Genomic DNA, 26480 nt, shown 5'->3' with positions numbered 1-26480 from the left:
AGGGAACCTGACCTCAAAAACAGCGGAGGCGGCCATACGGTACCACCTGATAAGACAATATAGATGCATCGGAAGAGGACACGAGTGAGGGGGGGGGTGTCTATGAGCTGATATCTCTTATCAATTACCAAAATGACAAGACCAATCTGTTCTATAGCGCACCCAAACTCCTCGAGTGTTGTTCAAAATTTCCGTTTCTGGAAACCTACTACAAAATAACATTTAAAATGTTGTACAGGATTAAAAAACGCTTTCTTCCTGAAATAGCGCTACTCTGTCCACAGGTTTCATATGTTATTGCAGCATAGCTTCATTTAAGTGAATGGGCTGAGGTGCAGTACCACACACAACCTGTGGACAGGCGTGGCACTATTATTGGAAGTAAGCATCCATGTTTTTATGATCCTATACAACCCCTTTAAGGCAATGTAGATGTTTAAATAACCCAGGCGTAAATGTTAATTGAAACCGGGAACCCGATTGGCAAAGTTGCAAGGTGGCGCCACTTTGTGGGTACTATCCGTATTTAAGGCCAATTCCATACACTGCAGACTTTTTCCTTCGTGGATTTCATAGAAAACCCGCATGTTTTGGGCTCTGTTCACATCTGCGTCCGAGGTGCAGATTGCGTCATATTTGCTGGAAACGAAAATGGCTATTTTGTCCGATAACCTGGCAGAAATCCAACGGAACCCATTAAAGTCACTGGGTTCAGTCGCCGCCCTTGATTTAAATCAGGTGATGGATCCGGCGCTTCCATTTTTCTAGTTTTTCTGTTGCCACGATGGAACAGAGAAATGGAAAAAAAGCCAGCGCAAATGTGAATACAGCATTACGTTGCAAAAAGGGATATACGCTGTGAAAATCCGCAGCAGAGTGGAAAGTCTGCCGCATGCCTTCAATGTCGCACTACATTTTTTTTACGCTACAGGTTTGTTAAAAATCTGCAGCGTGTGAATTAAAAACTTTAAATACAGAAGTTATCCCAAACAAACTATAAGGAAATATCATGGGGAGCAATCCAACAAACAATGCAAAACCGCGTGTAAAAAGGGAACTGCTAATAGGAGTCATGTGTTGGATTTAGGGCACAAATTCCACACTCCGTAATCTGTTCATACAGAGATTTGGACATTAAGTAGAATTATAGCGAACAAAACGGCATTTGTTACACTGAACTAGACAGATAACCTAAACCGGGGCATCGATTAGATGCCGTAATAACGATAAGCGAAGGGACGCCACCAAAAACCCTACCAACTCCACAAAAGAGTGTATGCTAAATAGCACATCCCTCCAGATTGATTGGCTGAGAGGGACCACATGACTAGCTGTGCAGCACCTTTATAATAATAGAATTGTAGAGTCGATCTTGTGCATCAGGTCATGTCAGGGGGTCTATAGGAGGTTCAGTCGCACCTGGGTTCATGCCGACCCCTCATAGGGGTGCACTTTTGCCTGGAAACCCCTCGCTGAACAGTTCCTTGGACACCAAAGGTGAAAAATTAGGCTGACCCAGCGCGATTTTCACCACGAAGGCCTAATTCACGCGACCGTGTTTCGGTCCGTGACATACGGTCTGCAAGTCGGCAGTATTCCCCGGACCTAACACAGTGTAGGAGGAACGCTACTAGCATCATAGTTATGTACGACGCTAGGAGTCCCTGCCTCACTGTGGGAAAACGGTCCCGTACTGTAATCATGTTTTCAGTACGGGACATTAGTTCCACGGAGAGGAAGGGACTCCTAGCGTCGTACATAAGTATGATGCCAGGAGCCCGGCTCCCTGCACGGTGTTCGGGCCAGGAAATGTGGCCGACATGCGTACCATATATCACGGACCAAACACGGTCGTGCGAATGAGGTCTAAGTGTATTGCTTCTTCCCAAATAATGCATATTAGCGACTCAGTCCCTCCCTCATTAGGCCTTGTTCAGACGGCGTGTATTTGATGCGAAACGCGTCAAAAACACCAGCTTTAAGCTTCCCATTGACATTAATGGGAAAACGCATTGAAGTGCATACGACATTTGTTTTTACACGCGAGTTTAAAAAACGCATTGTGTAAAAAAAACAAAAAAAAAAAAAAACAGCATCAGGTCAATTCTTGGCGTGTAAAACATGCCTAATTCCCATGGTCAATGGGAGTTCTAATTATGCGCCACAAAGTCTATTTTAGAAAGCGCTTTACAAAAACGCTAGCATTTTTGACACATTTACACGCCGTGTGATCAGGGCCTTACACACGTAAATCTTATAGGGCGACATTTCTGCAACAAGTGACCCCCTTTAATGTGGGAAAAAACACTGTTGCAGCGCCATAAGACTTTAGCAGCCATATAATACACGCAATAAAAACCTAACGACGCATTCTCATAACGGAGGTGTAAAATACGGAGATCACGGACGTTGCTTTTCTCAGCGAACAAGTGTTTTTCTCATCTTCACTCGCCAAGTTTCTCCCGCAGATCTGTTTATTCAGCCACCAAAGATCTAGAACCCAAACAGAAGAATCTGTCTCAGCTTGAGAAGACGTCTGTTACCAAGAAAACGTCTAACGGGATATTTATGGCTTTATCTTCCTGCTGAAGGAAATGTACATCTTATTGTAACCTCTCTTTAATCCCTGAGGGACTAGTCCGACATTAGGAAAAAAAAATCCTCAACAGCGTCCCAAGCGGTAACATTTTTGTAATATATTTCATGTCACGTGTTACCGGTTTGGAGTTTTTTGAGGAAATATCCAAACGTTGGACAACCTCTTCGCATTAAAGCTCTGTGACAACCTAGATATGAGAAACCTAGTGGTGTGGACTTCTTCAGGTCTTTTTGTAAGGGGCCATAGGTTGACTTCATGTTTTTGAGGGTATTGATTGAACAGATAGTCATCCAAAGAACTAGTGGCAAACTTTTCCAGAAAATTCCTCCACCAATAAAATGTCTATGGTGCTTGGTAGACCATTGTCTAAAGCCCAATGCGAAGTAGAAGGATCAGGACAATGGAAGTGAACAATTAAGGTTCCTATTGAACGGCAGCAAGAAGAGATCTTGAAAATCATGATTTGATACAAAAAGTATATCGGAAGTTGTAGAACTTTTTTTTTTTATACAAGGAATAACCCCATTTATCGAAAAGCGGACCCCCCCCCCCCCATTGGAATAACAGTCCTGCGATTAGTTATGATAGGGAAATGTTTTTTTTTTCTACATAGCCAACAGAGAAAGGGTTTGTGCAAAGCTCTAGCGTAGTTTACCTTGTCTTCCTCTTCTCGCAGAAGGTATTCTTGGGCTTTCCTCTGCAGCTCTTCTTGAACGGCACGGGCGTATTCAGAATCTAACTCCTCTCTAGAGACACAAACAAAAACTATGACAAGCCCGTCCATAGTATAATACCACATTCACTATCGACAAATAAGGGATCTATTAAAAACACCTTCTGAAGGTTTACAGGTAGAGGACCACACCCAAGATCTCCAACTATCTGACGGTCTTGTTGTAATCGCGTCGTGTTCAGTGCTACCAAGAAGTCTATATAGTCCGAGATTCTGGATTCACTTGCCCCTAAAGTAGTCCGAGAAGAGTTGGGTGCTGGGAGTTGGTGGTGCTAGAGGATGGACATGCTAGAGATTGGACTTTGCTGTAATAGGAGGCCAGAGAGCTGCATATAAAAATATCTATAGACTTGGCCCTCAATTGGCAATTTTTCATCCAACGTCCTATACAGCAAAGGGCATGGTTATCAGAGGAATGTTTGCCAGCCTTCCTTCGAGGCATCAGCAGTTCCTGCTGGTACAATAGGATCAAAAAGTTTTTATTTTTTTTACTCTTAAAGGGTTGGTCTCATCGACCCTTCAATTTGGGAGCCGGATCGGGGATCAGCACGTCTGGCACCCAATTGGGGCAACCCAAGTTTATTTTGCTGGGGGAGGCCTCGGCCAGCCGGAACATTCCCCCTGCAGTGGTTACCCAGACTGCTGTTCTGGCTCATATAGGAGGGTCCGGAGAGGGTGACCCCATTTTATGGCATGTCCATATACCCCAACAGCATTTGGACAGGGGTGGTCTTCTTGAGACAACCCCTTTAATAAAGCTCTCCAAATTTTTGGTAAAATTGCTGAAAAGTGGAGTTTTACTATGAGGGGCAGCACAAAAATTGTATTTGATTTTTGATTAATTTAATTGCCAACCCTTTACTAGTGCAAATTGTAATATAGTTCGTAAGATCGAAGACAGACATTAATCAATCCAACTCTTCCCATTACCCTGTAGTACTTATTCAGAGGAAGGCAAAACAACCCCGGCGAGGAAGTAGAGGGGATATTCCTTCCCCACTCTAAACATGGCAAAATACTTGGATCAACTTCTCATCTCCACAGTGAAAAAGCCTCTTTTGATAATGGAGGTCATATATAGGAGGTACACATCTGGTAAGTTGGGGTGAACATACTCAGACTGGCACATTGTAGGTGGATATGAAGTGCCAGAAGAGTGTCCTGCACTTACGCTAAAGGAGTTGTAGGAGCATCGAAAAAAGGGTCTACTTTCTTCTTCAGTAACAGCGCCACTCTTATCCATAGGCTGTGTCCGGTATTGCAGCTCAGCGCCATTCATTTGAATGCTACAATTCCAGACACAACCCATGGACACTCCTTGAAGCCTCATGGGTTATCCACTCACATTTGCTTCTGTTGCTCGAGACTGAACACTTTGCTGTGTTGATCTTCTTCATCCTGGAGTTTCTTGGCTATACGGATGTCCTTCTGCACCAGCTTATTCTTCCGGATGTTGGAGGCATAGTGCTGCTCAACTAAGATTTATATAGACACATACAGAGGTGAGGGAGAGATACAGCACACCAAAATAAATATACAGTTCCAATGTTATACTACGACTTATGACCCCCCCCTCCATTAACCATAGTGGAGAGCTGCTAAGTAAGATCAGCTTAACAGGGCAACGGTTCAGGGCCCCCGAAGACGGGAACCCCATGATCAAACATAACCCCCCCTGTATTAGGTGTATGGTGGTATTATTTGGAAACTGAACTTCAGTATTATGTGGAATCTTTAAGGGAGTATTATTTTGATGCTGCATAGTACTTGGATCCTCTATGGTGGTATTATACGGGCTGTACAATCTTGGCACTATATGGCGGTATTATACGGGCTGTACAATCTTGGCACTATATGGCGGTATTATGTGGGCTGTACAATCTTGGCACTATATGGCGGTATTATGTGGGCTGTACAATCTTGCCACTATATGGCGGTATTATGTGGGATGTACAATCTTGGCACTATATGGCGGTATTATGTGGGCTGTACAATCTTGGCACTATATGGTGGTATTATGTGGGCTGTACAATCTTGGCACTATATGGCGGTATTATGTGGGCTTATGGGGAAGTGGGCCATACTTTGCTTGTTTCCTAGGGCACCACTTTCTATAAAACGGACGTTGCCTTTAAAAAGTTGGAAACACTTAAACCATCGAGTTTTAGATCCAGGACGTCACCTAAACATATGCAGTATATTATAGACAGAATTGTTATAAGGTACTGTCATGTTGTCAACTCACTTTCCTGTTCTTGCAAGCAGTGAGCCAGCGCGCCATCTTCAAGAACTGCAAAGTCCCGACAAACTAAAATGATACAAGATAGAAAAAATATATATAAAATTAACACAAGTCATATACTAATTGATAAACCACAGATTCTACCAGGAAAGCACATGAAAAAAAAAAAGTCACAAAAACTACATGAGAAGAAGAACACTAGTCACAGACATTAGAATGAAGTCTGCATATCTAACAGTACCAACCTAAACAGTCAGCCTATGGAGCATTACACTAATCAGTAATATAGTCCAGAGCTGGTTGTTAGTGGTAACAGTCAACAAGTTTTTTGTCAGACACACCCCCAACAGCTCATCTGAGCTCCTATAATGCAGTAGGAGAGGTGTTTTTATTTCAGCCAGCAGGGAATGCTAGAAGATATCAGCTCTGAAGACTGCGGAATTGTGAATGCAGCTTTGAAGTATAGTACAGGCTGTAACTCAGGATCAGTACAAGATAAGCAATATACACAGTGACTCCACCAGCAGAATAGCGAGTGCAGCTCTGGAGTATAACACAGGTTGTAACTCAGGATCAGTACAGGATAAGTAATGTAATGTATGTACACAGTGACTCCACCAGCAGAATAGTGAGTGCAGCTCGGGAGTATAATACAGGGTGTAACTCAGGATCAGTACAGGATAAGTAATGTAATGTATGTACACAGTGACTCCACCAGCAGAATAGTGAGTGCAGCTCGGGAGTATAATACAGGGTGTAACTCAGGATCAGTACAGGATAAGTAATGTAATGTAAGTACACAGTGACTCCACCAGCAGAATAGTGAGTGCAGCTCTGGAGTATAATACAGGATGTAACTCAGGATCAGTACAGGATAAGTAATGTAATGTATGTACACAGTGACTCCACAAGCAGAATAGTGAGTGCAGCTCTGGAGTATAATACTGAGGACCAGTACTGAATAGGTAATGTAACGTATTTACAAAGTAACTACATTTTTTTATGTAGACTATTCCTATATGCAAGTTGGTATTTAAAGGTGAACATGCACTATAATAATCAGGGGTCAACTGTCCATTGATCCTTAACCAAATGCAGAAAAAAAATAAAAATTTTTTGCAAGAGATAAATGCTGCTAATATGCATGTAGTGCAAGTGTATCATGACTTTAGTGTTAGTAAGGGGCTCCATGACCCTCATTAACCCAGGGGTCCTGATCACTCTGAGTGCGCCCCTAGCACAAGTCTATAATCTACATCAGTGTTCTCTAACCTGTGGCTCTCCAGCTGTTGTGAAACTACAACTCCCAGCATGCACTGACAGCTGCAGGCTTTTTTACTAAAACTGGAGACCACGGATTTCGATTTACACTTTTTTGGAACCAATGTTTTTTGATGAAGCCAGACTATAGGAAAAAAAAATAAAGAAAGAAATTGTCCGATTGGTTCCTCTGGTGCACTACACACCCTTTGTTAGCGGGTCTGTGCTCAACATAGCACAAAATGTGAACCAGGGAACAAAAATTTGCAAGGGTTGGAATGAAAACGAACACCAAATGGCAAATAGCAGTAAAAGAGGAGGAATGTTCCAACACATTCTACAGTGTGGATAAAAAAAAAAAAAAAAAGGACATGTCTAGAAAATAGCAAAGTCCATTCTATGAGCTTAGAGGGGTCTCGGATTTGGATAATCCCTATTTGTTAGATAGATCTCCTCATGATAAGCGGATCAGGTTTCCTGCTGGGACTCACAGCAATGAGCGGGCAACCTGGCAGCAAGTGTTCAATTCACCTGTGGTACCCAGTGGAATCAATGGGTAATGCATGGAAGTGCAAGATTCTCCACAGAAAGAGAGACGCTCTTTGTAGCCGCTCTCTGCTATGGCGGATCGGTGACAGTCCTGGAGGGAAGGACCGTTTCCCCGTCTCGATTAAAAGGGTTTTCCCATCAGGGATATTTTTGACATATCCACCAGATATGTCATAAATGGCAGATAGGTGCGGGTCCTAGAGGTGGGACCTGCATCTATCTCTAGAATGGGGCCCCCTAAACCCTGTTCTACCGCTCTGTGTTCCTATTGCAGCGTGTGATTTCCGGCCACGTTAGAGGAAAACAGCGTAACTCGCTGAGCTACACGGTTTCCGTAAGTCCCATAGTAGCGAATGGCAGTTATGGAAACAGCGTAGCATGCGAGCTACGCTGTTTACTTCTTCATTGTTGGGAATCACACGAGTCTGCCGGAGCACAGAGCGGTAAATCAGGGTTTAGGGGGCCCCGTTCTAGATATAGGTGCGGGTCCCAGAGGTTGGACCCGCATATATTTGACATATCCTATGGATAAGTCATAAAAGTCCCTGATAGTAAAACCCCTTTAACTCTGAATTCCCCAATAGGGTATTTGAACATAGATTTTCTAAACCCTTTAAAAGGACTTTTCTGGTTTTGCGGAACTAAAGTATGTCAGAAAATTTTATAAATACATTTTTCTTATACAGTGAATAAATTCCTTACCATTTTCAATATCTCTGCTTGCGGTCAGTAAATAAAAAACCATTAAATTTACTCCCTGATCATGACCTGCTTACAAGAACTCTGATACACTTGACAACTGTGTCAGCAGCACATGATCAGGATGTAGACTCAGTCATTAATGTTTATATTCACTGATAGAAAGCAGAGCTCTTGAAAACGGTGAGGAATTGGAACAAAAATTATATTAGAAAATCGAAGAACATTTAATTCTAAAACTTTCTACAGGGATTAAAAGCGTTTTAGTTTCATGTAAATAAAACTGAATTAATGTATAATGAAAAATCTAATATACTTGTGATTCGAGTCCTCACCATTTTCAAGATCACGGTTTGCTGTCAGCGGATTAAAACATTCCTGTTTTCATCCAGGCTGAAAACCTGCAAAATACTCACTGCAGAGCGTTTGCTACAATTGTATCCAGTGTGAACTAAACAGGACTCCGAGATTATACATTTTATTGTTCCTGCATTGATACATTGTAATCAACTACCAGGACAGGAGGGAGAATTGTTCCCATTCAATAACAGCAAGCAGAGATCTTGAAAATGATGAGGAATTTAGGCACAAATATATTAGAAAGTGACAGAACTTTTTCTTAATAACAAATCCCACACAGGTTTATCATTTGGAAGAAGATCAAGGCGATTCTCACAGAAGCTATTTTATCTACATGTTTAGATATGTATCTGGCACACCTCAAAAGTTATCGGTGTGTACAGAAAATCTGATTATAATCTGTAGGTGATGTCATGCAGCTGTCCAAAGACCCTGAATGACATATAAAACTGTAGGGTATTCTTGAACTTAATGGAGTTGTCTGGGATTAGAGAATTTTTTTTTACCCAGGAACAGCGCCACTCTTGTGCAATGGTTTTGTTTGGTACTGCAGATCAGTCCCATTCAAGGTAAACTTTAATACAAAACTTAAAACACAAGAGTGGCACTTTCCTGGGAAAAATTAGACCTTTTTTCTAATCTCCGGCAACTCCTTTAAAAGAAATGTAATTTTATTTTGGCTATATCTGTCTATCGACCATACTATGTATCGAGATGGCAAAATCGACTTGACTTAAATTTTTATGAATAAATTTGTACCTTTATATCAAAATCTCACCTGGAGTGTGCTGGTTTATGTCCAATATTTGTTTTCTTTTTTGTTTTTTGGTCTAAGCTATACATTTGGACGGCACCGTGCAGAATTTTCTGCATCTTCCTAGGTGAATTATTGGGATAAACTCTCTATTTTTTTCATATTTCCTGTAATTCTGCCATTCCGTTCAGGAACCAGGATAAACAGTGATCTGTGTTGTATACATCCAAGCTAGATAGGAGTATGAAACTATGCGGTGTTGCATTCTTAACAAAAAACGCCTCTTGGAATAACTTTACATGTAATTTAACTATATGAAAAACGAACAACGGCAGAATTTGCGGGACATAAATCAAAAGATCATCCTAATGCGGGAGGGTCGGACAATAGGTTTATGGTGAGGGGTCCCGTTAATGACAGATGCTTCAGTGGGATAGGGCGGTGGATGAGAGTGCTCGGAATGGCCTCGTTGGGAAGCAGCACACACAAACCTTTGTACCCTCCAGCAGATGTTCGGTGAGATCATGTTAAGAAGGACGGACTTGCTGCCCACTGCCCACGGGAGACTACAGTGAGATCATGGAATCATCGGCAACTGCCAAACCACTTCATTACTCTGCCCTTTCCCCAAAGACAGGAGTTTATTGGTAAACTAGTGCAGGGAGAATTAACTCCTAACCCTCCTGGTATAGAAGACTGGCACAGGGCAGATCACGGGGAGATTTGTGTGGCCCTTGAACCGCACCACAAAAAAGGGATGGTTTATGCTAATTTGCATTCAATTAAAAGTGGGGTTTCTGAGAAATTTTGGGGTTGTGCCCCGTGGAGAATAGGGTTTTAAATGTTAGTAAGAATGTATTCTGAGCATCCTTGCCAACAGTCCCATTTTCGCTAACTGGATCACAAAAGGGCAGGGTTATGCAAATTTGTATTAAAAAGGGGGTGTTTCCAGGCATACTGGGGTGGGGCTTAAAATGTCCCCTCATTTAGGATTCAAAATGTTGGTAAGTGTGCAAATAAGTATATTTTTGGCATAAGTTCGGGTAGTATCCGTCAACATATATTTTAATTTTCATCGTATTGGAAAAGCGTAGGCTGCCGTGCATTCCAAACAGATGGCTGCCGCAAATTTAAAAAATCGTATACCACGCAATAAACATTCTTTTGCAATGCAAGTCAATAGTCGTACATTCGCATACGGCATAGCAACAGGTTTGGCGTTCACGCCGAATGTAGGTAGTAAAGAAAAAAAATGATCCAATACTGGAAAAACTTCGTGTCAATAAGGTCACCATTACAGCTCCCTCAAGGGTTGTCACCCAACTTTTCTAGAGTCCAGAATAGCAAATCTTCCTAGTTTAGTCATACAGGAGGAGGGAATGGGTCATTAGGCAGATTTTACGTTCAGGAACCAGGGAAAGCTGGGTGACCACTCCTGACAGATCTAAAGTGGCGGTCATATTTGTTGTCCCTCATCTTTCCCTGGAAACAGACAGCCTTTAAAAAAATAAAACAAGAATACTGGGATTGCAATATGCCTCTGGCTCTCATTATCGCAGCTGGGAGTCTGTTACTGTTTGTTTTCTAGAAAAGGCACGTAGTAGCGAGTGGTTTACTCTGCTATTTCGGTGTTAGTTGTACTTAGAAATCCAGCCAACGCTTGGTATGAGCCGCTGGCACCCAACCAAGAACCAAGCGAGCAGTCATCACAAAATGATAAATTATAATTTTTATCTCTTCTTTCTGGTGCAAGACTGATAGAAAGAATTATTTTCTGATCAATGAAGGTGGAAGTGTTTTTTATTATGGCCGAGGGCACCGCCTGAGTCTATGAGAATTTGAGACTGTTTTAGGGGATGTTCACACGAGGGCGTCCGATACGGCTGAAATTACGGGGATGTTTCAGCCTGAAAACATCCCCGTAATTTCAGCCGTAACGGCATGTGCAGGCGCTTGAACGCCGCATCCATTACGGCCGTAATTAGCGCTGCTATTCATTGGAGTCAATGAATAACGGCTCCAATTACGGCCAAAGAAGTGACAGGTCACTTCTTTGACGCGGGCGTCTATTTACGCGCCGTCTTTTGACAGCGGCGCGTAAATTACGCCTCGTGTGAACAGACAAACGTCTGCCCATTGCTTTCAATGGGCAGATGTTTGTCAACGCTATTGAGGCGCTATTTTCAGACGTAATTCGGGGCAAAAACGCCCGAATTACGTCCGTAAATAGGCCGTGTGAACATACCCTTATTGTAATGGCCTACCCCATACCTGCCAACAGCCCGTGAACCAAGTTGGATATACGGGTTTCTGGGAAATCTGAGTGACAACCATTACAACTCCTGACATCCAGCTTTCTTAGGGTCCTGGTTAGGAAGATGCCAAGGACGCATATCTAGTCAGAATGTCATCCAGGAGTCTGAGAAAGCCGGGTCTCCGGGTAAGCTGTAATGGTGGCCACTAAGCTTTCCCAGGAACAGGACTAAGGACTACTCGGATTTTTACATTTTATTTTTGATGGACGTCACCCGGTCAACCTAAAAGTTGGCCAAATCCTTCAAGGGTAGAGACAATCCTAGGAGACAATGCACAGTATATATATATTGGATAGATTATACGACTGTCACTTTATGGTCTTCTAAACCTCTGCTTATTATTCCACTTTTGTGATGGGGAGGCAAAAATATATTTATAGAAAATCTCAGTCTCCCTTGACATAATAAAGAAGAAGTTTTTTTTTTATACATCCACTTAACATAATGCAAAAAAAATAAAAAAAAAGGATGGGAAAAATACACAACTCTATAGGGTCAGATCCTGGAATTTTAAAGGGCAGGTTTCCTCTCTCTCTCCCTTGCTCTTTGACACCATTAAAAACATAAAAAGAGAAAATACAGAGGGGCCTTTGAATCAACAAAGTTAAGATAACACAATATATTCACTTTTGGGGTTTTAAACGCCATCATAAAGATAAATATCACTTTATAGAATTTAAAAAAAAAAAAACAAAAAAAAAAAACAAAAAAAAAAAACATTGCATTGTACCCGCTCATACAGGGAGGATTCCGATAACAAATTATATTGCCGTGAATGTAATTCTCTAAGATTACAGTGCAAGTTCACCAAATTCTCTGACATCACGTATATGTCGCCATAAGTGACCCCCCAAAATGTACAGATTCTATCTGGTGACCAAAAACCTACAAAAGCGGCCACCAAAACTTTTCTGCCACCAAGTGATGCAAAGAAGAGGCTCCAATTTCCTGGGCATCTGGTAGAATTCAGTCAAGGCCTGGAGTCAACAGCAATTATTCCGGTCTATCTGTATAGAAATGGTCTGCTCCATATGGCGGATTCAGACAGGAAGCGCGGCACTTATAATAAACCGCGCGTACAGACGTATAGATGTTGTACATATGTATGAATTATTGTACTGTGCACATGTATGCCATATCTATATGCTTGGACCTGTGTAACCATGGACGTCTGAAATCCAGATGTAAACCGGCCATACCAGACTCTTTTTGCCATAAGTTTGCCCTATGCAAAAGTTTATATATTTGATTTTGGTAGAAGTACAGATATATCGGATATATGGCCCAAATATGATGTAAACAGTCATTAGGGAACATATCAAAACTGGGCAAAGGAAAAGTGGTGTTATTGCCCATGGCAACCAATTAGGTTGCGGCTTTCATTTTCCAAAGGACCTCTGCAAAATGAAAGGTGGAATATGATTGGTTGCCATTGGCAACTGCTCCACATTTCCTTTGCACTAGTTTTGATAGATCACGTACCCACGGGCATACAAGATTGCTCATCCGGCAACCATCGGCACCAATAACAGTTCATATTGGAGCATCTAGTCCTGCAGATTCAAAGGACATTCGAGGACAAACAAAAACTACAAGTTCCCTCTCCTACAATATTGCTGTATACTTAATTCCTATTGCATAAATATAAAGAATATGCCCCCAAAAAAGAGCCAATGTACATATACAAACACCACTTCCCCCATAATCACAGCCCACCCTGGCCAGGCCCCTAGACTCCCGGTTGTCACGTCAAACGGTACTATAGGATATTACAAGGAACAACTGAAATAAACATAACTCCTAACATAAGCACAAAACAAGGTAGACGCAATTAGGACCTTTATATAAGGCTATGTTCACATTGGCTTCAGTTCAGGATGTTTGCCGGATCAGTTGCATGACAAATCCAAACGTCGGCCAACTGACCCCATTTGTTACTGTATAATGGGGTCCTGTTAAGCTTTCCGACAATTCGCCAGCAAGAATAGTGCTCCATGTTGTGCTATTCTTGCAGTCAAAAGTGACGGAACCCAGGACGTATGAACAAAACACCAGTGTGAACAAAGCCTTAGACAGTTACAAAATATTTAACACACATCTTTTTAATGTAGTGCCTCCACCACACAGCCCTAAAGAGTTAAATAACACACTCAGCACTGCTACATCACTTCCTGTATCAGGCCTAGCAGAATTCACATAGGCTTACTCGGACGAGAGTGTATCACGTCCGTGTGACGGCCGGTAAAACAACGGCGTTCACATGGACTCATGTATTTCAATGGAGCCGTTCACACGACCGTTGTTTCAAAGGAGCGTGTAAAGGGTCCATGAAAAAATAGGATATGTCCTATATTTTCGCGCTTCAAGCATCCCTCCATAGACTCTAGTCTACAGGTGATGCGTGAGAATGCATCCCGCACGGGGGCACCCCGAACGTGAAAAACTGTAGTTTTTCACGTCCGAGGTTGGCCAAGTTACGGGTCTGTGTGTCCGTATAAAAATCGGAGGCATAGTACGGGCCCTATGAGTGGAAACAAAATAAATTTGCACTGAAATTTTAAGTATTTTCCAATTACTCTACAGAATTTTCATACATTTCGGGCTCCAGGTCACTTGCGGTAGGAATAGCGGCTACTGCGGAACATTTGGCGGCTGTTCTTTTATTTTTCTTAAGGATCCAGCTGCACAGTTTAGACGACACTGCCAGAGACCGTGTCAGATTTGCTCTTAAATTAAGAAGAGGTGCGAAAGGAAAAAGCAAATCTGCCAGCACGTAACATGGGCACGGGGAACTGGACTCTGAGCCTTGGTGACAAAACGTTTTTTTCCCCATAGAGGAAAGAGAAATATTGCAGCACAAATGGTTTTCATAATTTTTTTTTAAATAATTTATTAAAAACACAAATCTAGCAGAGCGACATTCAGAATGAAATATAAACCAATTTTTTTTTTTTTGCAAATGTCTTTACTATAAGAATTCGGGACGTTGACTCAACATCAACGTTAATATCAGTTGTGACTGGAATTGCTCCTTAAGTAAACTTTTAAAGAGGAAGTAAGTCCACGAAACCCCTGTGAACAGCTGCCACACACCTGCTGAACTTTGGCCCGGCAGGTGAAGAGTTTACAACCACATAGACCCCCAGTACTTTTTATATTGTGGCTGGTACAGAGTAAATTTTTTTAAGGGGGTTGTCCAAGATTAAAAACAACATGGCGGATTCTTCCAGAAACTGCGCCACATCTGTTTACAGGTTGTTAGTGGTGTTGCAGTACAGCCTCGTCTACGTCAATGGAGCGGAGCTGCAGTACCGGACGCAACCCATGGACAAGTGTGGCGCTCTTTTTTGAAAAGACAAGGGAATAACCGGCAGCGCAAGTTCCGTTGCACCACGGACACTACTGGCGGATGATGGAACCCATTGACTTTAATTGGTTCTGTCCATTTTCCATTGGGGTCTGCGTGGTTTTACAGCATGCTGCAATATTGTTTCCGGTATTTTCGGTGGAATCTACAACGGCGACCCCTAACGGAACCTCCAACGCAGAGGTGAACTAGGCCTAGTAAGAACGCTCTCGCAGGAGTGGTCACCCATCTTTCCTAGAATTCTGAAAGGCAATTCTAACCAGATATGTAGCGATAGTCACTTGCCAACAATGTGGCCACCTGTAATAAAAATATATTTTTTAAAAAGTCGAATGGAGCTGCCATTCCAGCTACTGCAAGGATTATTACTCAACTTTTCCCGACTCCCGAATGGCTTCTCCCTTCCCAAATGGTGTAAACCAATCTTTGCACTAAACATTAAGGTGGAAGGTGATGCATACGATGCCCTATTGCAGCTCACAAGGGAAAAATGGCGCAATAGGATAATATTCCGATTTTTTTCCTACTTGCACCATTCTTCGACCATAGACAGATTGTTTTAGAAGCCTAAAATTGCCGAAGTTGAAAACTATTCATGAAGTACAGCAAAAAAATGTTCACACAAAATAGATCTGGCATGGCGATAAATTTTACACAGACACCACAGGCCAAACTTTCCACCAGTGTCCGCTATAAATCCTTGTGTCACGGTGGGAGGGAGGGAGGACCGCTTGTACAAAGGAGGGTGAATGAGAGTTTTGTATCTTGTGTGACTTTTAAAAAAGTATTTATCATTCTGGTAACGAAACACAGACGGGAAGAATTTGCAATTTACTAGCAAGCAGGGAGAGGACCCCAATAGGGGCCCATCACTTACACAACGAAGCAAGTAAATATATAGGTCAAGTCAATATCAAAGCTTAAAAGAAAAACTCCACTTTGCATGTGCTTTGCGTTTGTTTTGTTCTCTATTCACATCCAAAGCTGCATTTAAAATTCTTCTGGTTTTCTGCCACCAGAGTGCAGTGTATTGTGGAAGCTCAGAGTATTATCCCACAGATAAAAGTTATCCTGTCAGGTGACATGTGTGACAGCAGAGAGTAGATAAAAGACTGTCTGTTACCAAGAGCAACCATCGCAAGTTTGAGAGCAGTTTTGGGTGTGAGTGGAGGAAAACTGTAAAAAACTAAAAATAATACTTTCAATTTTACTTACGTCATTTATCTCAATACCAAACATCCCCTTTAAACCGGGGATCAACTTCAACTGGGGAATATTGGCTTATTAAATAAAATGGTTACCAGCGGGTGTCTGATATATAAATGTAAAAAAAAAATCCAGTAAGCATCAGCAGGCACTAACCTTCATTGACCCGGGGCAGATTTGATTTATCGATCGGGATATCGGTCATGATTTGTCTCTTGATTCCACCCTCGTTTGATTCCAGAGTTTCAGTTCACGTTAAAGAACCATGGAAAGAAGCTGAAAAAGAGGACAACACCTGTAATTAAGAAGATGCAGAACCCTAGAAGGAAGAATACAGGAGCTACATTGTTAATAGGGGATCCGGGCAGAAGAAATCGAAAAGTGTCTAAACAGGTCTAGAAAGACACAGCGCATTTATCATACAGCAAGCGCCATGTTAAGTGAAATTATCCCAGGGAGAGAACGGTTTCCTGCAAAGCCAAAACATTGTAGTGCACCCAATGCAGGGCAATAGTTGATTTCTATGGATGCCAGAAGTCCTCAAGAGCAGAGAGATTCAGGGGTGTAACTAGGAAAGACTGGGCCCCATTGCAAACTTTTGACTGCCCCCCTCCCCTAGGATCCACACACAGCACCCCTTGTAGATAGTGCCCCCTGTAGATTGTGCCATACAGCCCCCACTGCAGACCGTGTCACACCCCACTTGTAGATTGCGCCCCCAACTCTCCCTTGTAGATAGCACCACAGACCCCCCCCTGTAGAACGTGCGACACCCACTTGTAGATAGCTCCCCCACCTCCCCCTTGTAGATAGCACCACAGCCCCGCTGTAGAACGTGTGACACCCACTTGTAGATAGCGCCCCCACCTCCCCCTTGTAGATAGCACCACAGCCCCACCCTGTAGAACGTGTGACACCCACTTGTAGATAGCACCCCCACCTCCCCCTTGTAGATCGTGCCATACAGCTCCCCCCGCAAATTGCGCCACACAGCCTCCCCCTCCTGTAGATAGCGCCATATAATGACCCCCAAACAAATAAAACGTCATACTCACCTAGGCCCCGATCCCGCGACCAACGGAGTGAATCAACGCGGACGGCGTGATCCAGTGACGTCATCACGCTGGCCTGCACAGCGATTTTGTCCCTGCACCTGATAGGCTGCAGGCCGAACATGGCCTGTAGCCTAGTACATAGCAGAGTATGGAGCTACCTCCCTGCTCTGCCATAGCGTTCAATAGTATCTGTGTCCGGAGGCAGCGGCGCCAGCGGGCATGGAGGGGGCCGTGAGGGCAGGCAGCACGGGCCTCCTCATGCCGTGGGCCGCTATAGCTGTAGTTACGCCACTGGAGAGATTGACTTGACACGGCTCTTAGTTTTGGAAAATAGAAAGGGGTCCAAGTGGGGCCCCAGAGCTATGCATGCAAATCAAAATGAAGACAACGCCTTAAAAGGGTCACTGCCATGAGAACCTGCCACTTTAAAGGCTATGTACACCTTTGAAATAGACATTTTTATTTTAAAAAAAAATAAAAAAAATCTAACAGTACGATTTCAAAATATTTTAACTCTTTCAGATACAGCTGCTTTGGATTCTGTATACAGAGAAGCTGTATAGTGTGCGAAGACCGGAATCCGTCAGATCAGCGGGACTGACGGGTTCAGTGACAGCGGGTCTTGCGTGTCTCTGAAGTTATGAACTTAGATGTGATCGATAGCAGCTCTCTGACACGCAGGATGCGCTGACCTGATGGATATAGGTTTCAGCGCTAGATACAACGGCTCTGTGTACAGGATACAAAGCAGCTGTATCTCAAAAAGAAAAAATTATTTATAATAAAAAGTATTTTAAAAGTTACAAACAAACAAACAAACTGATAGACATTGTTATAAAAAATAAATAAAATAAGAATTATTCAAAGATGTACATAGCCTTTAAAAGAGGGGCATCTATAAAAATGCCTATGGATGCCAAGAGCTCTCACTATGCAGATCATAGAACCAGTTTGGGAGATGTATACAGTGCCTGGCATTCAACTGAAATGGACATTTGGGAGGAGCATTGTGAGTCAGGTGCTCTCAGCCAATCAGCACCACTGGGAGATTTTTTTTTAGCTATGCCGATTGGCTGAGAAGAACAGACAAACCAAGTCCTACTCACAGTCCTCCTCCCAGAAGTCCTTTTCAGCTGGATGTCAGGCACACGATACAGATCCCAAAACTTTAAGAGATGTATAAGGAGAGCTCTTTGCACCGACTAGTTTACTAATTAACTTCCTAGACGACAGTGATTTTAGTACAAGCTGCCCTGAAAGGAGTTCTCCTCCCCCACTCCATGGAAGTTTATTTTCCTTACTCAAGACATGGATCATGCAGTTTACATAACAACTCTCCCAAACTGTTTTACAGACACCAGTAAAATGTCATGTTACCGGATTTAATGAGAATGTAATTTACATCCGCATTAATTGTCTTCACAAGTCTAAGAAAGCAGTTTGGAAGATCTGTAAATACCACAAATTGTCCTCATTATTATATGTAAACGCAAGACCCCAGACCTACATCAGTCAGGGAAACTACATGAATGAAATCGGACAGCTGCCAGAAACTATGTTACTTATGTACTGTCCCTTTAAACATAGAAGTTGAGTATTACATAACAAGTACTCATTTGCGTTGCCAGCCATGTCAAAATTATTATTTGCCTCAATTTTTTCTGCAAATCATATAACCGTAACACAAATGCAGCTTCAATAGGAATATGTCTACTGTCAGACACCATATTACAGCTTATATATAGATATAATCTACAAAAAAAAAAAAAAAAGGTGAAGGAGTTGTGCAAAAAAATTAAATATCAACAATTAGAACCTCTCAGGATAGATAAATGTCCGATCACTGGGGGTACCATCGGTCACTAGAATGGAGGTCCTGATGCCCCCATTCCTTCTCACTGCACCAGCGCAGTGAGGAAGAATTTTAAAGGAGGGATGGTCGAGAATGCGCGCTGACGCTCCATTCAAAGTCTATAGCACTGACAGGACAGCTGAGCGCTGAACTCTGCTATCTCGGTCAGCCCCATAGTCTTTGAATGGATCGGGACCCCGCATGCTCGACAGTGAGGAATGTGGGAATCAGGACCCCCGTTCTTGTGAATGGTGGGGCGCCCAGCGATCAGACATTTATCACCCTGTAGATAGGTAATAAAAAAAATTCTTAGCACAACCCCTTTAAGTAATGTAATGTATTTGAAAAACTACTCATCTTGTATGGATCATACAGCTATTATACTTCAGAGCTGCATTCACGATTCCGCTGGCTGTTATTGGAAACAGTTGACAACCTGTTGTCAGACAAACTCAACGGTTTAGCGGAGCTTCTACAATAAAAATGGTCAGCTTTTTTTTCCCCTACATCAAATTACTGCAAATCAACAGGAGCAAGCTCAATGCCAGCAAGGGTTGCAGGGAGATTTCAGCTCTGGAGTCTGTAGAATTGTGAATACAGCTCTGTAGTATAATACAGGCTCTCAGGACATGCTGAAAGTTGTAGTGGAATAACTTGAAGAAACAACAAAGCGTCAATACGATCATCACTTCTATTATGGGCGAGGTTCAAAACGTCAAAATCTACACAGGGCAAACAGCAAAGAAACGCACGGGAACAAAAACAGACATTTCTAGTACGAGGAATTACTTAAGGTGAACTCCCTGCCACTGAGAAAGTAACACATGACACAAGACACAACAGGAACACACACCCTGCTCATAAGTGCGGCCAAATAATAAATACCTGCCTTAAAAGGAAAACTGAAGTTATAATATAATGAGCTTTTATTAAAAGGGATTCTGTAATATTCCCAGAAGTGTCCTGTAAATGTGTTCATAGCTTGTAATGGACTAAAGCAGAGGAGACAACTTTTCTTGTGTACCCTGCGCTTTGCCAACAATGTTGCTATGGACATGATTACTGCTATATATACACTAAGCCAAGACAAAGTGGTTGGGAAATGCACCAAATAAGGACCTGTTCACATCAGCGTTTGATTCCCGTTCAACCATTCGGTCGGCGGAACAGACGAACAGAAAACTGAATGGAAACCATAGCTTCCGTTTGCATTACCATTGATATCAATGGTAATGCTTCCGTTGCAGATGGTTTCCGTTCCGTAAAGTTTGTTTTTTTCACGGAAACAATAGCGTAGTCGACTACGCTATGGTTTCCGTGAAAAAACGGGAACTTTACACAATGGAAACAAACGGAAAGGTTGCACAGAACCCAAACGCTGATGTGAACAGTCCCTTACAGTATCTAAAAAATAAAAAAAAACGCAGCTCTCCGTCGCTACATACACATCACTCGCTGTGCTGTTATATACTGTGCTATTGGTCCCACTGATCATTTATTCTGATTAATAGCACCCATGCATGATACTCTTGGGGTGTCATACAGTTGTCACTGCAAATGTATCGCCCAGAATGCAGTAGTGTCCTCCCACGATTGATGTCAGATCAGTCAAGAGATCGCGGCTGGAGGTACACTTAATGTCCTAGCCCCAAAAGAGTGACCCTAACTTGTGCATTTCATATATCAGCATAAATTATTGCTATGTGTGAAGAAAAAAAAAAAAACGGTCGGTCAGGAAAAGACACAAACAAATCACTTTTAGGGTATGTTCACACGGCAGCACCAAATACGTCTGAAATTACGGAGCTGTTTTCAGGCGAAAACAGCTCCTGAATTTCAGACGTTTTTGCAAGTACTTGCGTTTTTCACGGCGTCCATTACGGACGTAATTGGAGCTGTTTTTCAATGGAGTCAATGAAAAACGGCTCCAATTACGTCTCAAGAAGTGACAGGCACTTCTTAGAGGCGGGCGTCTTTTTACGCGCCGTCTTTTGACAGCGACGCGTAAAAATACACCTCGCCTGAACAGAACATCGTAAGACCCATTGAAATCAATGGGCAGATGTTTGCAGACATTATGGAGCCGTCTGCAAACGCCTGAATTATGTCCGTAAATAGGCCGTGTGAACATACCCTTAGGTATGCCCATTGATTTCGGTTCTGTTCCAACTGAGTGTTTTTCGCGCCTTTTTTTTTTTACGCATGAAAAAACAGCCGCAAAAAACAAGTGCAGGACACTTCTTGGGACGTTTTTGGAGCCGTTTTCCATAGACAAGTGAAAAAAGCTCCAAAAACGGGCGCAAAAAAACGTAGCGAAAATCTCGAGTGCCACAACAAACTTCTGAAAATCAGGAGCTGTTCTCTTGAAAACAGCTCCGTATTTTGACTCTGCGTGTGAACATACCCTAATAGCCTACAAAAAAAAAAAAAAATTGCTCCCGACAGCCCAGCAAACAGCTGATTTTGCCACATAAAGCCTTGACCAACCATGCATTCCCCCTGCAGGAAAAATTTAGTATTACATGGTGGCCATTCAGAGCAGCTCTCCATTCTGGTCCCCCCTGTGTGACCTCCATATACCCCAATACGTTGTCAGGCATTTTGCAAAACCCCTGAACGTGCTTTTGCGGCCGCAATTCCCCCGAAAATCCACGAGAGAGTTGCGGCCCCATTCAATTTCTATGTACAGTTTTTACGGTCCATGCATGGCTCGGGATCATGGACCGCAGAAAGTACGGACCTGTCTTATTACGGCCGTCTTCTGCGGTCCGGGCTCATTGAAAATAATGGCCGCGGCCATGTGCACGGCCCGGGATTTGCGGGCGGCTCGTGGCTGACAGTCCGCAGCCGGCCGACCCGAAAATCACGGCCGTGCACATGGCTACGGTCGTGTGCAGCTGCATACGTCTTGGTTTGCTGGTGGGGGGGGGGGGGTCACGGAACAGTTGGAAAGGGAGAGGCAAAGACACAGTAAGTGTCTATTTTTAGCCAATACTGAGGTTCTCAAACGTCAAGGCCCAAAATAGCTTTGGCATTAAAGAGTTAAAGTTGCCAGTTGCCGCAGTTTGGGATTTTGATGGATTCTCTTATAACTCTTCCAGGATACCAGCAGTTATGGCACCCTCTAAAAATAGCAGGTTATACATGATTCATCCACATACTCTACTGTGGGAACCTACACGGATCACAAATAAAACCTACAAATCCCAAGGAATCCAAAAACGCACATTACTGAAACTATAGCACAGTAAATAGGGCTCTAAGATAAGTAAAAAACACACAGCACTACAAAGCTGATCTCCACCATAAAACTCCGCCATTGTGTGCACAATCAATAGTGTTGTAAGGTTGTTATCCCACAAAGACGACCCCATTTCAGATCAAAGCCGTGGTGACGATCAGCTGATCGCTGTGTCTCACACCCCCAGAAAAATAGCGTTGCTTTCAGCTAATGATTTCAACCTCTTTAATATTTGGACAAAAATGGTGTTACAGGCGATATCAGGGCTATTAAAAAATTGTTGGACTACCCTTAGGATAAGCATCAATATTAGATTGGTGGGGGTCTGACTGTCGACACCTCAGCCAACCAGCTGTTTGGCCTGGGTATCTAGTTACAGGGTTATGTGACAAAGTCTAGCTATGGCGTTTACTTACGGTAAATACAAATCTGCTCTGGTCATGTGAATAACACAGCTGGATGGTTCGTTACAGTACAGTTATCAGAGCTCTGTCTTGTAACAAGCCTCGATCTCTGGTGGCTTGTATGACAGCAATAGTCAGTATATGGCTGGTCATGGGGTGACCTAAACGTTCCTCATGGGCGGGCTTTCAGAAGCATGTGTTTGGCTCTGCTGGCCAAGGATACCTGGCATGGGGCTTGGTAGTCAATAAAGCATTTAAATAAAAAAAAAAAATGAAGGTACAGGGCAGAATAGCGGTAGCCCGACACACGAGTCTAAATGCATGTCACCATTTGCAAATTCTATGTGCATTTGTGTGGTGATGGTCTAGGTCATCTTTCCCAAAGCATTAAGGACACAAAGAACAGAAAACTATTCAATACAGAATAAATATATATATATATATATATATATATATATACATACATACATACACACACACACACAAACACACAATGTAGACTGGGTGCTTTAATACAGGAGAGGACTACGGATTTGAAAAATAAATTTACCCCGCCCCTCCCCCCATGAATGGTTCCTCACAAATTCAGTAATCAGATTATGACCTAACAGATACAAAGGAAATTAAATTATTTACCCTAATTCTTTATTCTTAGAAAAAAATAAAACCAGTAACAACTTAAAAGTTTTGAAAAACGCAGTCAAATACGCACCGTTTTCTGCAGTCAAAAACGCAGGGAATGGTGCGTTTCTGCCGCAGTGGAAAGTCTGCTATTTTGAACGGAAGTTCTGCAGACATTTTCTGCAGCAATTCCGTTATGTGTGGACAAGCCCTTATACTGCCAAAGAACGCGACGGTACTAAAAGGCAGATCGCTATACACCAACAGTCCAGAAATTCTGATAGTCCGACACCTGCAAAATAACGAGGAATCGGATCAACGATGAGACTCCTCTGGTTCAATACCATTAACAGGCAAGACTTTTATTATGGCCCTTTACTATTGTACGAGCAATAATCCAGAATACTTAACAGTCCAGCATGATAAATCTCTAGTAATGCCAGAGATATATATATATATATATATATATAATTTTTGCTTTATTATGTGTGTGTGTGTGTGTGTACACACACACCCCCCCCATCTATTGTTTTCGAATGATGAACACAGAAGTTACTATTAATTTCCAGGACGGGGGAGGGTTGACGGGTGCAGAAGTTGATGAACTGTACTGAGTGATGTGTGGAAAAAGTCCCTTTTATGATCAGAGAAAAGAATGCAACCTGATCTGTCATCTGTTGTATGAAGCGCTATGAAAACACAACATTGCAGGACGATTGCTATAGGGGAGAAAAAGTAGTACTCCGACAATTTGACAGCAGCACAACATGACTGTGTCATATATACACACACACACACAGGAAAAAATAATATTTTGATAAATAGAAAATATAAGATGAAGTAAACTTGTAAATAGCTTTGATTGAAAACCACCCAGAAAAGACATATATACATTTTGTGTATACAGCCCCCATGCAGATCTGTGTGCCTCCATAGTTACAGACTACAAATAAACCCTGTGGGTAGTCAGAGATTAGATAGATAGATTTCATGCAAAAGACCGGCTTTCAGGTGGTAATTAACCCTTTCAAGGTTGTACTTTGAATCTCCACTTGCAATGAGGGGTGCTATGAAAATCTTGTATGGAATAGATTATCCTCATCTAAATATCATTCCATGCAAACACAAAACCCTGTCCCTGAAAGGTTTGCAAACTCTTGACCTATTGTGGCTTCACCATTGCAAACAGTGATATAGATAGAGACTTATAAATATTATGCACAAAATAATTACAATAATATTATAAACCCAACTATTTATTCTCCAGGGGAAGCAACAAACATCTAAGGACAATGTAACAAAGGGGAAAAGACCCAGCTGATATATAGATCATTACAACCCCATTAGTGCTGGAGATTGCAAGACACCCTGTTTAGATACATTAGTTAGATACTTAACACATTCAGGTACCTGAATTGTAAAAGGATAAGATAGATAGATAGATAGATAGATAGATAGATAGCTTTAATGCCCCATCATACAAGGCTCCCTGGCTGACTATGAGGATACATAGATAGGTAACTAATTATTAACACTGTCAGTACCAGCCTCTCTCACTGCAGATCTATATACATCCATTATTCACCCATTCAGTGCCAGACTTCACAAGCCCCTCTGGTTGCCCATGATGAAGGCTTCGGTCTTGCTGCAGCTGCCGCATTGCTATCATGGGGATGACATATATGGAAATGTGTATGGGATCCTATAAAGATGGAGCATTACTACGACCCTGCTGGATGGGAGATGTGCAGTGATTGCCTCTCAGGACAATAGACCACTGAGCCCCCTACTCTGTAATCACTGCACATATATAATGGTGCAGTGCCCCCCTGTACCTGCACAGATGCGGGGCTCCCCCGGCCGGATGGGTCCCAGCTCTCCTCCCTCCTCCTTGGTGCCTGTGTGCTGGGCGGACTACGCTTCTCTCCTCCCTCCTTCTCCCACACAGCTGTATCTGCAACAATGTAACAAGCTGGAAAGACGGAGGCCGCGGGGGGACAATCTTCCCACTCTCCGACGGCAGTCTCTGCTACAGCTCAGTATCCAGAGGCTGTTGTAAAGGTGTCAGCTTCTGCCCACATTACACAGATACAGGACGATAGATAGATAGATAGATAGATAGATAGATAGATAGATAGATAGATAGATAGATAGATAGATAGATAGATAGATAGATGCAAGGAAAGTGATCTTCATTTATTATTATTTTTATTTATTTTGGATGTCTATAGCGAAAAGTTTCAGCTAAAAATGTTGCAAAATGTTTTATGCATAGATGGCAAATTAATTCAACATTTTGGTGGAAGGACTTAAAGAATTCTCATCGATCACAATTCTATAAGACAAGTAAATTTAGTGCTAGGAAAAGTGGAGTAGTAGTCCTCAGCAGCCAATCATTTTGCCACTTTCAGTTTTATAAAAAGAACTTCTGACAAGTGAGAGGTGGAATCTGATTTGCTGCTAAGGATATAGATGCATTTTTTCATGGGCCGATGATTGGCCAAACAAGCGTGATCGTTGGCTCGTGTAAACATGGCAGCGATCATCTCGCGAGCAATCATCTCGCCAATGCTCGTTTGTCGGCTGATCACATCTTTCACGCAGCCTAAAAAAGTAATTGTTGGGTATACAGGGGATGTGCAGCTGACAATGTGTGGGGACGAACAATCGTATTATAAAAAATGTAGGGTCCGATTTGGTCAAATCGCCCCCCCCCCCCCCATTCAATTCGGACCGAATTTAAATTGTATAGAATCGATTCGCTCAATTCTACAACAATCACATGTGGATTGCTGTTCCCATCTAACACATTTATGGCATAGCCACGGAATATGCCAAAAATGTCAGATTGATGCAGGTCCCAGCTCTTGGACTCGCACTTATCTTAAGAATGGGGGTCTCCAGACCCCTGTCCAGTCGAGTGAGGCAAGAGGGTCCAAATGCTGGAACCTCCACCAATTTTTAGTATAGAGGGGCTGCAGGGCTGATTTAGCACTGTGGCCCCTTCACAGTTTTCCCATGTACAACCTTTCTATTACGTGACCGTGAGATGCGTCATGACTATAGACGGCACATTATTACAGTCGTCTTATTACACTTGGCCACCAGTTACCGCAGAACCGGGACAAGCACGCTTAGTGCAGGGCTTTCAGAATGTGCCCACTACCCAAAACAGCAGCCCAATGCCCTCTCTCTTCAATCAGCCATTACCCTCTACTGGGGG

At 42.6% G+C, this 26480-nt stretch overlaps 1 protein-coding gene across 1 annotated transcript in view; it reads right to left on the bottom strand.

Moving 5' to 3' along the window:
• The window catches only part of LOC142662540 (uncharacterized), a 61843-nt gene extending 36606 nt beyond the window's left edge, over positions 1-25237 (bottom strand). The window contains exons 1-5 of the mRNA XM_075840749.1: positions 25093-25237; positions 16241-16360; positions 5578-5640; positions 4678-4807; positions 3255-3345 (exon numbers count right to left, since the gene is read on the bottom strand). Of these exons, the coding sequence (XP_075696864.1) occupies positions 3255-3345; positions 4678-4807; positions 5578-5640; positions 16241-16289 (333 nt within the window). The 5' untranslated portion in view covers positions 16290-16360; positions 25093-25237. The remainder of the gene's footprint in view (positions 1-3254; positions 3346-4677; positions 4808-5577; positions 5641-16240; positions 16361-25092) is intronic.
• Between the last annotated feature and the right edge of the window lie 1243 nt (positions 25238-26480).

Source organism: Rhinoderma darwinii, chromosome 10, assembly GCF_050947455.1.
Source record: "Rhinoderma darwinii isolate aRhiDar2 chromosome 10, aRhiDar2.hap1, whole genome shotgun sequence".
NCBI classification, from domain to species: Eukaryota; Metazoa; Chordata; class Amphibia; order Anura; family Rhinodermatidae; genus Rhinoderma; species Rhinoderma darwinii.
This window is presented reverse-complemented; position numbering and strand designations above follow the sequence as displayed.